General features: G+C 43.0%; 1 protein-coding gene across 1 annotated transcript in view; it reads left to right on the top strand.

The window, feature by feature from the left end:
• ACAD10 (acyl-CoA dehydrogenase family member 10) overlaps window positions 1-12,810 on the top strand; it is an 83,734-nt gene that overhangs the window by 25,375 nt on the left and 45,549 nt on the right. The window contains exons 8-13 of the mRNA XM_030217795.1: window positions 291-359; window positions 2,014-2,195; window positions 3,984-4,134; window positions 7,791-7,936; window positions 10,319-10,492; window positions 11,455-11,873. Coding sequence (XP_030073655.1) covers window positions 291-359; window positions 2,014-2,195; window positions 3,984-4,134; window positions 7,791-7,936; window positions 10,319-10,492; window positions 11,455-11,873 — 1,141 coding nt within the window. The remainder of the gene's footprint in view (window positions 1-290; window positions 360-2,013; window positions 2,196-3,983; window positions 4,135-7,790; window positions 7,937-10,318; window positions 10,493-11,454; window positions 11,874-12,810) is intronic.

Raw genomic sequence — 12,810 nt, 5'->3', positions numbered from 1 at the left:
GATCTTTACTTGTAACCACTTCAGCTCCAAGCTGGGTATTACACAGAAGAATTTAAACTGTTTTCAGTCCAAAGCTCTGCTTTAGAGGTAAAACCTTGGTCATGGCAGCAGTTTTGATTTAAATATATGAGGCTTGCCTGGAATGGTTTATAACAAGGAAGAAGGAGGGATTTGGAAACAAGAAGCCACTAAGGAAAAGATATTAGCACAGGAAATCAATGAGCATAAAATATCGCTTCTGGACTAGCACAGGGGTCTATAACCAGTATAACAAATAAGTGTCCTTGCAGGGTAATGAAGGCACTCGGAGAAGCTGGTGTTCCTGTTCCAAAAATGCTGAGCCTGTGTGAAGATTCAAGGTAATTACCCAAAAAAAATGTATTTGAGATGTCGCATCAATTAGATTCTTAGCTGATGAGAGAGGATGTAGGGGAACAGAATGTGTAGCTTCTGCCTCTTATTTGGTAAGAATTTTCAGCAGTAATTAAAAGACACACCTTGGGCTTCCAGGGTACATTTTCTGGTTCCACTCACAGTGCAAGAGGAGGAGACAAGTCCAGAGAGATTTGGTCATCTCCATCATATTTCAGAGATGAGCAATAGGGAATGAGCGTTCCTACTAGGATCTACTGGGTACTTCTAAGTCATCCAGACTGGCCACCATCAAAAGGAAGATGCTTGGCTTGTTGGTCTACCTCAGCATGGCATCTCTTATGTTGTTAGGAGGGGCCACAGTGAGTGTGATGTCTTGGGATCAGTTGCTATTATTTACCTTATTACCAAAACAATATAACAGGTTTTTGCATACGATACCTGTTAAGTAGATTCACATTTAAGATCCCTAGTTAGTTCACATCCAACAGTCCTCCTTTCCCATATCTACCAACCAAGGTTTGTAATAATCTAAATAACCATTGACACGAGCATAGCCACTGCCCAAACATCTTGTCTTCAAGGTCTCTGTGGCTTCACCACCATCAACTACCTTCAGCAACCCAGTTCACACAAGGAGTGCAGAGTCTGCCAGATGGGCTCAGCTATGTTAGCACCTACAGTTCTGCTTCTACTTATCATTGTCTTTGTAGCCTGCCAGAGAGACCAACTGCTAGTTAATTCTGTCATTGGAGCCTTCCAGACAAACCTGGCAGGTGTTTGACTTCATTTTCATTAGGATGTCTAGTTCTTACCATGTTGAAATTATGTTATGATGGGCTGTATTCCAGAAGTAAGTAGATTCTAATAGCTAACAGTATGGGGCAGTTCAGTAAAGTGCACCCAACAGGGCACCATGAAATTAGTGCCAAAAATCATGGCGTCAAGCAGTATTCTATAAGAGCACTTAGGTGGGTAAGAGCCATTATAGCATGCAGGAATAAGGCTCCACAAGCATGTGAACATGTTGCCACGATCACTTATCACCCCAAGAGGGGGGAAGTATATCAAAATCATTTCACCTATTCGATGTTCAATATCGTACATACAGCAAGGAATCGGAAGGAAAAGCCTTAGAAAATGCAGGTTTAAACTCTCTTATAACCTGTCAGCATCAGTCATTGGCTAAAAAAAAACTTCCTTTATTCCAATAATTTGTTTTTCATTTTTCAAAAACTTTCAGGAATGTTAAATTACTTGGCTTTGGCCAATGCAACACATCACTCCGCCGTTGGCTACGGTTTTGCAGTGCCAAACTCCTGCCTCAGGGGGTACTGACTGTAGCTTTAGCTTTCTTGCTCTTGTCATAATGAGCGCTTCTAATATCACCTATGCCATGTGATAGCTGGCGTAAGTGTTTGCGGCTACGTGGCACCATATTTGCATGTAACTTGCAGTATAACCCATTGCTCAGCCTCCTTTAACATACACATTAAATAGAATACATGTGTGTTTTAAGGAATCCTGACTAGCACATATGCAGGTAAGTACCAGTAAGTGGCTTCTTACACGTGTATGTTCTAGTATAGGTTCAAATTTATAGCATTGCCTTTTACATGTTTAACTGTTTTAACATCCCAGCATACTTGGCACTCCATTTTACCTGATGGAATACTGCACTGGACGGATTTATAAGGAGCCCGCCCTTCCAGGGTTAGATCCCAGCCAACGAAGGGAGATTTATAGCACTATGAATCAAGTCCTCTGTAAGATTCATCAAGTAGACATCAAGCATGCAGGCCTGGAAGATTTTGGAAAACATGGTAAGGAAGAAATAAAATATGTGCTTAAATGTATTCCCCATTTGTATTCCTGTTTTAGTATTTATTTGAGGAGGGTTATTTTGACCTGGAAACTGTATTTTCTTTTGGACTACCACCTCGGTCAGAACCAGGGCTGGGATCTGGCACTACCTTTTGCAGTTTGGGAATTTGTCCTTATTTTATATCCTCTCCCATAGAATTTATTCTAGGCAGTCATTGCAGCAGCATCCTTCTTCCAATGCCCATGTACCTGGGCTCCTTCTAGAATCCTTCAATCATGCACCCTGACTTTAGAGGCTGACCGAATTTCAATTTTGGTTTCAGGGCTGAAACTGGCCCAAAATCTGCATTCAGCTTTGTTTTGGATTCAGCCGAAAATGCTGGTGCATTTTTGGTTGAAACTGAAACTTTTGTGCTATGTCCCATAGCTCTCCTCCTCACCCCCCTCAGTTGAACTAAAGGAGCTCCCACTTCTTCTCCCCACTGGGCCTACCGTACATTCCTTGGTGGTCTAGTGGGGGCAGGAGCGATCCCTAGTCGCTCCTATCTATGCCAGCTCCAATCTCAAAATGGCTGCCATGACTTCCAGTGGCAATCTTATGAGACTGTTGCTGGAAGTCGTGGCAGCCATTTTGACTTCGGAGACAGCAAGGTCAGGAGTACTGGGGATCACTCCTGCCCCAACTATCCATGACCACCAGGGGATGTATGGTAGGCCCGGAGGGAGGAGAAGGGCTTCTGTTCAGGGGAGGGAGGGAGATAGAGAGAGAAGAACTGGGATCTCCTTTGGTTTGGGAGGAGGAAATGGGGGCTGTTTCTGTTCGGGGGCTGGGGCAGTTTCGGTTTTAGCTGAAACTGAGCGGCAAATTTCGGTCACAGATTTAGCTTTGGCTGAAACTGAAAAAAAAAATGAGTTTGGTGGCACTCCAGTTGCAGCCACTAGATATCACCATTGCACAAGAATGTAACTCCCTCCCCTCCAGAGGCTGACAGCTGCCTTTGCAATATTCCCAGCACCAGTTCACCAGGGAATGGAAGACCTAAGCAGGGAATCGAACTCAAGTCTTTTAGTATGGCTATCAAGCCAGACAGAAAGGGGTTTAATATTACCTTTTTTTGTTTCTTTGCAGAACTGGGATATATTAATGCAGTTTAAGTTCCTACAAACTAACATATCCACATGACTTTGATATTGATCTGCAAAGCTTGTCATCCGATTAAATTTTTTTTTCTAACTTTTACCACTGTGCAAAGGCAAATACATAGCAACAATAGGTGGCTAATACAAAAACTTGACAACATACATAAATCAACAAAGCAGTTTTGTCTCAATAAGGCTCCCCACTGGTTATTCCTTATCCAGCAAGGGAGCTACTAAAATGCAAGCTCTTTGCATCCGTGTATTTTTCTCTGTTATGACCCCCCATCCTCCCCTCCCCCAATGACCCCAAGCCCCCCTTACAAACAGTCAAATACCAAATCCCCCCCTCCTGTGTCCTAAATGGGACTATAGAGTTAATCACAGGTATCTCCTTCATCCAGTATGCTGCCTGTCATCTGATCATCTGATTCTGTTGGTTGATATGAAATGTAATTGTTTTTGTTTCTGAGAGTATTAGGAAGGAAGAGTAACATGAATGTTCAGTTGCTGTCTTGCCATTTTCTTTAGGACTTAATGTTCCCACTGGAAATAAATCCATTCTAGTTGAATTTCACCTGTTCGTTCTTTGATTTCATAAGTCCTACGCTGTGCAGCTTTATATTAATTCTCATTCTCTTGTTGTTTAGATAATTATATTCAGCGTCAAGTGCAGACCTGGACTAAGCAATATCGAGCCACTGAAACACACCCTATCCCAGCCATGGAAAGACTGATCACATGGCTGCCACTGCATCTCCCCACAAGCCAGAGAACCAGTGTTGTCCATGGAGATTTCAGGTAGAAATGACTGACATATTCTGTTTGAAACCAAAGAAACTATAATTGCTATGTTTTAAATGGAGTTTGTTGTAGTGTGTTCCTGGGTTGCACAGGATGTTTTCTGCACACAAATTAATCCAATTGACTAATAATTTGTATGTTCATAAGGCACCAGCTGCCCCCACATCAGATCCATGCTTCAATTTTGAAGCAGACCTATGCAAATTAATAATTTGAATTTAATACATCAAATAAATTCAGCGATCACAGATTCTTTGAGGATATACAGACGTTCCCGTGGTCTGCGTTCAGTGAATAAACCTTTGCTTAATGTTCCCTCTTTTCAGCAAATAAGACAATATTATTGCTCCATATTTTATATTGATGATGTCAGGCTATAAAATACTCTCCCATTTGAACTGTGTAAATCACCTCAATAATTCAGTTTTGGAAACAACTGAAAGCACAATTTTTTGTTCAGGCCTCTACTGCTACTTAAAGTTACTGCTGTGCAGTGGCGTAGCCAGACTCAGTATTTTGGATGGGCCCAGAGTTAACTTGGACGGGTCCTTCCACACCATGCCACCCCCCACCCCCCCCCCCCCCCCCGAAGATGTAAAGAAATATGTAGGGTTTTTTTTCCCACTTACCTGCCCGTTGCTGAAACCTATCCTTTCCTGATGTACGTTACAGGTGTCCCCGGCATTGCAGTGATCTGCCCGCCCGTCGCTGAACCCCTGTCATTCCCCGGTGTCCCGTACAGGCGTCCCCGGCGCCTGCAGTGATCCATTATTGCTGCCTGCATCGGCCCCGTGGCGTCTCGGTATCTGCCCGCCTGTCGCTGAACCCCTGCCATTCCCCGGTGTCCCGTACAGGCGACCCCGGCGCCTGCAGTGATCCATTATTGCTGCCTGCACCTGCCCCATAGGCTTCCATCGGCCGGATCCTGCCAGACAGGAAGCAGATAATGACATCAGCAAGGGCGGGACCCAGCCAATGGAAGCCTGTGGGGCCGGTGAAGGATCACTGCAGGCACCGGGGACACCTGTAAGGTACACCGGCGAAGGAAGGGTTCAGCGACGGGAGGGAAGATGCTGGGGGGGTGCAGCAGAAGAGGAGAGATGTTGATATGGGGTTCTGCCTCTGGGTGGGCCTGAGCCAAGAATAAGTGGGCCTGTGCCCACCCAGGCCTCCCTGTAGCTACGCCACTGCTGTTGTGGACATTTTTGTACTGCTAGCGTTTTTTTATCACTACAAGAAATACACAGTTTCTGTTTTATGACATTTATGTTATTGTTATGTTGAGTTTGTAGTTTTATTATCCTGCTTATAATTGAAAGAGAAAAACGCCTATATTTCGACCCAAATCGGGGGAGAGACATTTATCTCACAAAAACGAATAAATCGGTATCATCGAAAGCCGATTTTGGAGGTTTTCAACTGCACTCCATTGGCAGATGCGGACGACGGGGGCGTGTCGGAGGCATGGTGAAGGCGGAACTGGGGCGTGGTTATCGGCCGAACAGAGATGGGCGCATTTCGGTGATAATGGAAAAAAAGTATGCGTTTTTAGCTAGAATTTAGGGCACTTTTCCTGGACCCTTTTTTTTCACGAACAAGTCCCAAAAAAGTGCCCTAAATGACCAGATGACCATCAGAGGGAATCGGGGATGACCTCCCCTGACTCCCCCAGTGGTCACTAACCCCCTCCCACCACAAAAAAACAACTGTCAAAATGTTTTTTTTTCCAGCCTCAAATGTCATACCCAGCTCCCTGTCTAAACAACTAAATACACATGGTGCAGTGGTTAGAGCCACAGGTCTTGTAATCAGAAGGTGGCTGGTTCGAATCCCCCTATTACTATTGTTTTAATTTGGACGTCCCTGACTGCACTTGCATGTTTTTTTTTTTCCTTCCGATTTTTGCTCTCTGCATGGGTCCCGCACAGCACCAACTAAACTAAAATTGCTCCGGGGACCTGCATACTGCTGTCATGGAGCTAGGTATGATATTTCAGGCTGGCTTAGAGGCATCTCAGGGGGACCAGTGCACTACAAATCCTGGCCCCTCCCACAAACAAATGCCTTGGATTTATTCGTTTTTGAACTGGGCGCTTTTATTTTCCATTATCGCTGAAAAACAAAAACGCCCAGCTGAAATCCGCACGAATACAACGCATTTGCTGGGCACAAACCGTATTATCGAAAAAAAATATGGACGTCCATTTTTTTCGAAAATACGGTTTGTCCCGCCCCTTCACGTACCCGTCAACGGAGATAAACGCCCATGGAGATAGGCGTTTGCATTCGATTATGCCCCTCCACGTATACTTTATTGTAAACTACCTAGAATTGTGGGATGGAGCGGGTTATAAAATCAATAAATTCAATCAATCTATGGCGCTTTGCTTTAATGTTTAAATCATTTTTATTAAAGACACAAAAGATATATGAACAGACTTTGTTCTGTGAACACCACTTTTTCTTCCCCTTCTCCCTTTATTCCCCCCTCCCTCACCTCTTTCAGGTATACCTCACCTTTTGTCTAGAATAATAAACTGAACAGATAAAAACTAAAGGTTCAAAAGACGGCCTCGCACCACTGGAGAGAGTGTATTCCAAAATTTGTTCCAAGTCTGTTGGAATTGCTGTGATTTAATGTCTTGCACCATCAGCCATTCCATCTTTAAAAGAGCTATCATATGAGAACCCCAATGCGGCAATGAAGGCACCTTTGGGGAGAGCCAACATACTAATCAACATTAGTATGTTGGGTTTGTTTGTTTGTTTTTTTTGCCATTAACACTGCTTTCCGCATAAAATTGTTCATTCCTTTCGGAGCGATGGTTTGCAAAGTATAACAGTCAAACAGCAAGAAGGGGTTCTTTTTCACTCCACAACGGGCGTAGCCAGACCTTTCATTTTGGGTGGGCCCAGAGTTTGGATGGGTGGGCCTTCCAAAATCCCCCCCTCCTTTGTCTTGCATCTTTCTCCCCCTCCTCTGCCCCCAGATCCAGCATTTCCCCCTTCTCTGAAACTACCCCCATACCTCAGTACTTTTGACAGCAGCTATGTACATCTGGCCAGCCCCGCAGGCTTCCCTCTGTCGCGTCCTACCAGGGAGGAAACAGGAAGCAGTGTCAGTGAGGGCAGGGCATGGCAAAGGGACGCTGCTGAGGTAGAACAGGGAAGGGGTGTGTTGTGGAGCGGCAGGTAGGAGGCAAATGCCAGCTCTGGGGGTGAAAGGGAGAGAGAGGAGTGAGGCAGCCACTGATGAAATATTTTGAAGTTCACACAGGGTGGGCCTGTGCCCACCCAGGCCCACCCATAGCTACGCCACTGCTCCACAAGTCTGCAAGATGCTTTATAAGACATGAGAGGGAGCCCAGTACTAGAGAGCTTTCAGCTTAGCTGGGCATAGAAGCAACAGGAGATTAAGTGATTTGCCCAAGAAACAGGATTTGAATTCAGGCCTTTTGGTTCCCATTAGCCATGCATGCTTTTAGTTTAAAAAGGGAATTTATTGTAAAAGAATGTGGTGTCCTTGGTGCAGCTCGTATTTATAGCCTACTGTTTATTTCAAATGAAAAATTTGACATAAGTGGTTCTTTTGCTATTGCCTACATTTGGATTTTCTGTGCATGTTCATTGTTTCTTGTGTGTGTGTGATGCAGATTGGATAACCTCATTTTTCACCCTGAGAAACCGGAAATAATTGCTGTCCTGGATTGGGAGCTTTCTACCCTTGGAGATCCTCTCTCAGATGTAGCATACAACTGCATCGTTCACTATCTACCATCTGACTTTTCTATTTTAAAAGGTAACTAATTTTGGAGGAATCAGTTATTAGGTTTTGAAAGCAATATCTGTAATTTTAAAGTTTTTTTTTTTTTTTTTTTTAATCTTGGACATTAATTTAAAAATGAGGAGTAGACTCTGTCAAAAGGGGGCGGTGTTTGAGTAAGGTAGTGATGTACTGGAGGGGGTTCACAGGAGCCCCTGGTTGAATTATTTTGTGATCTGAAAGACCATCTCAGTAAGCGAAGAGGATCTGGTGAGAGCCCCTAAAACAGAAATTGCCAGCACATCTCAGGGGTAGATAAGCAATAGATGAACATACACTAAAGTATGATAACATTAGAGGCAGTTCAATACATGGAATAGTCTGAGCTAACATGTTAAAAATGAACATTGGGTTTGGTTTCCTTAGGGTTTGGGTTATGTTTTTCAAGCTTTCTTCTAAACAAAGAGCACCTGGGACATTTTAAATAGTCTTGGTTCTCTTGTTCCCATAGCACTCCACTATTGCTGATGTGCCGTGTTCAACACCCCATGCCTAAAATTTGACAGGCAGTATTCTCGCTCATCTAACAACTCCAGTTCCCAAAAACCACAAAAGTCCTATTTTTGTTCACAGTACTACATAAGTACATAAGTAATGCCACACTGGGAAAAGACCAAGGGTCCATCGAGCCCAGCATCCTGTCCACGACAGCGGCCAATCCAGGCCAAGGGCACCTGGCGAGCTTCTTAAACATACAAACATTCTATACATATTATTCCTGGAATTGTGGATTTTTCCCAAGTCCATTTAGTAGCGGTTTATGGACTTGTCCTTTAGGAAACCGTGTAAACCCTTTTTAAACTCTGCCAAGCTAACCGCCTACTACTATGCAAAGTCGGAATCTGCAGCCTTAGCCATTTCCAAGAAATGAGGGGAGACACACACAAACAGAACTTCATGTACATAGATGTCAACATAATCTAATAGTCCTCTTAGCTCAGAGCTTCCCAAATTGTGGATAAGAACCCCAGATGGGATAACAAAACCCATATTTGGGATCACCACCTGCTCTGAGCAGAGATCCCCCTGTGTCTGAACTGTCTGTTTTACCTGGATGGATTGGCAATGTTACATCTTAGAACTTTTACCTTTGGTGAAGTGACAATATTACGCCTTGATGTTTTACCTGGTGCATTGCCAGTATTACACCTCAGGACTTTTTCCTTTGCTGAAGTGACAATATTACGCCTTGAGGTTTTACCTGGTGCATTGGCATTATTACTTCTCATGGCTTTTACCTTTGCTGAAGTGGCATTATTACACCTTGAGGTGATAAGTATTGCCCCTGAAGCAGCCCTGCTGGGTGAAATTTGGCTGTGTCAGGCACTTTTTTATCTGGTTTTCTACAGTTAAGGCTTTTAATCTACCTTTTATCGTTATAGAATACTGACATAAGTCAGCATTTGTACGCCAACATTTAGGCCCTGCTGCTTATACCACATCAATGGCTGGTGTAAATGTTTGCGACTAAATTTTTCAGTTGTGCGCTTCCCAACCCACCCATGCCTCGCCCACATCCAGAGCCCTTTGTAGTTAAGCACTAAAGGGTTTCCACGTTAAGGTTATAGTATTATGACTAAGCGCAGTTATGTGCGTAATTGCAAATTAGTGGCAATTAGCACCAATTCTATCCTCAATAAATTAGGCGCCAATTAATTTGCATGAGTAACTGGTATTATTCTGTAACCTACTCGTGCAAGTTTACATGCTAAGTGCAGAAATATGCACACAAGATTATAGAATGAACTATTGGGCAGTGGTTTGACTTGTTCCAAATTTCACTTCATGTCTAATGATCCATAGTGAGTTTGTGTGATGCTCTGACATAGTAACATAGTAGATGACGGCAGAAAAAGACCTGCATGGTCCATCCAGTCTGCCCAACAAGATAACTCATATGTGCTACTTTTTGTTTATACCTTACCTTGATTTGATTTGTATCTGTAAGAATGACCTAGAAAGAGGATAGGGTGGCAGAGGAAAACCTCAAAGCCCATCTAGTCTGCTTGTTCTTTCTACTGCGATAGCACAAGTCTACCTCCACACTCCCACCTATGCGTCTCTCACACTTTTTAGAATGCTCTTACTGTTTTTGCCCCATGCCTTCCCTGTGTATCTACTGTTCATTCCTCATATTACCTCTGGATCTACCATCCTTGAGCCTCCCTCTTCTGTCGTATTCTGGAATGTCTTCGTCACTGATCTTTTGCACTCGTCAGCTTCAATTTTTAATCTGAAGCAGATCTTTAACACTATGGGAAAGGTTTGAAGGCTCGGGCCTCTGCAGTGGATATCCTAGTATCATCTCTGTTCATGGCAGAGCTTCTTCTAATACCTAGGACTCTCTTTTGCTCACAGGGTTGGGAAACACTGATTTGGCAGAGCTCGGAATCCCTGCAGCTGAAGAGTATTTTAAACTGTATTGTGATCACATGGGAATTCCTCCAATTGAAAACTGGAACTTCTTCATGGCCTTCTCCTTTTTCCGAATAGCAGCCATCCTGCAAGGAGTGTACAAACGCTCACTCACAGGTATGAAGCTGAAAACTAGTGGCTGCCAGAGGAGGCTTAGGTAAAAGAAAAGTTATTGTGGGAGCAAGCCGGTGGCTGCTAGAGAGGTAAGGACAAAGAAGACAGCAGAAGAATGATGTGATAAGCATAAGCCATGGAGCCTTGGAAGGTCATTCTGGAAAGTCAGAACACTAATTCTTAGGGAGAAGCAATTGTACAGAATATATGAGTAAAACTTACTAAAAGAAAACCTTGAAATGACAGATGAGGATCTTCATCTCATTTCTGTTTAATCCTACTATTATTAAAATGACAGACACCAATGGTACCATATAGACCAGGGATCCTCAGTTCCTAGCCTTCGAGGTCTATAACCCAGCCTGGTTTTCAGGATTTCCACAATGAATATGTATGAGATCTATTTGTATTCACTGCTTCCATTGCATGTAACTAGATCTCATACATATTCATTGTGGAAATCCTGAAAACCAGGCTGGGTTATGGACCTTGAGGACTGAAGTGAGGACCTCCCTGATATAGACTAGCCAGTTTATTGAGGCATACGAGCTTTCGAGGAAGAGTCCACAACTGAAGAAGGGGCTTTTGGTCCTTGAAAGTTCATGTCGGAATACGTTGGTTACACTATAAGGTGCCGCCAGCTACTGTCATATATTTTCTTCTGCATTTGCACAGTCATATTTTTGCAGCCCCCCCCCCCCCCCGTGTGCTTTTGGAGTGGTAAAAATGTGGCTGAAAATGACCTTCCTCTGGCCTCAACAGACATAAAAGGCATCAAAGCTAAGTCCACAAATTAAAAAGTGGGGATATTTCTGTTGATGGAGTAATGAACTGTCCATCCTACTGTTTCATGTCTAATAGTAAACAAAGTCTTATATTGCCACAGAATTTTGTGTATCATATATATTATCTGGTAATTGTAGGAAAGGATATATTTTGAATAAAGCTCTGTTCATTCTAAATAGGACAAGCAAGTTCAGCCAGTGCTGAATCAGGTGGAAAACAAGCTGAGTTTATGGCTAACCTTGCCTGGGACTTTGCCACAAAAGAAGGATTTAGACTGTTTAAAGCTATTCCATCAACAAAGGTTGAAACATCAACAAGATCGTACAGTACCTGGATCGAACACAGGTCATTACCAAACATTGTGTCCACATGCGGTTCAAAAAGAAGTCATTCCACATTACCAGCTTCTGCTTCCAGTCAGTTGTCAAAGGGTCTGCTGATTCTCTCTCCTGAGGGTCTTTCTGAACGAGTTCAGGGTCTGTATTCCAAACTGAAGAGTTTCATAGAGCTTAATATTTACCCTATTGAACAGATCCTACGAAATCATCAGGTATCAGAGGCTCGATGGACACCACATCCTGCGGTAGAAAAGCTTAAGGTAAGAGGGGATTAATCTGGGGGAAGGAGGGGGGGGGTCAATATTTAAAGGCACTTATCCTACTCAAATAAGTGCCCATAAACTTAAAAACCAGTTCAAAATAAGCAATACTTGGTTAAAAACTAGTAAAAACATATCTCTGAAATGCAGAACCACTTAAAACAGCATGATAGCGGCCTTAAACCAAAAAATTGAAGTGTTTACATCCGTGGAAAATCGCTAAAATGATTGGAAATACAAATATAAAATGAACAACCTGAGATGTTCTAGGATCCATAACAACTAAAATCGCTGCAAAAAAAAAAAAAAAACTTCTTAAAAGGTCCTTAAAACAGACAAAAATGTTTTTGCAGCAATTTTAGTTGTTATGGATCCTAGAACATCTCAGGTTGTTCATTTTATATTTGTATTTCAATCATTTTAGCGATTTTCCACGGATGTAAACACTTCAATTTTTTGGTTTAAGGACACTCAAGCTGTTTTTAGTGGTTCTGCATTTCAGGGATATGTTTTTACTAGTTTTTAACCAAGAATTGCTTATTTTGAACTGGTTTTTAAGTTTGTTGTGCACTAATTATGTATGCATGACCTCAGCATGCATTTAAGCTTGGTTGATACAGTAAGTTTTTGCTTTCACTACAATCATAGTGTTTTTATGAGGGACTGAGCCCAGAATCTGTAAGTATATTGTGCACTTTTCCATATTGGATTTGGCGGACCACCTGCTTAGCTGCTTAGTGATTCACACAGACCATCTACCCGACGTGCTCTCTGCTATATCCCACCCTTGTGGAAGCAGGAAGTTGGGTGAGAAGGGGGCGGAGCACAGCAGATAGCAGGCTCCGAGCTCAGGCAGATGGTCTGTATGAATCGCCGCTGAAGACCTGGGCAAAAAAAGGATTTAAGGTAGGGAGCACGACTTTTCTTATCTTGCTAA

This window comes from Microcaecilia unicolor, chromosome 11, assembly GCF_901765095.1.
Source record: "Microcaecilia unicolor chromosome 11, aMicUni1.1, whole genome shotgun sequence".
Taxonomy (NCBI): Eukaryota; Metazoa; Chordata; class Amphibia; order Gymnophiona; family Siphonopidae; genus Microcaecilia; species Microcaecilia unicolor.
The sequence above is the reverse complement of the archived record's forward strand: the minus strand, read 5'-3'. Positions and strand labels throughout refer to the sequence as shown.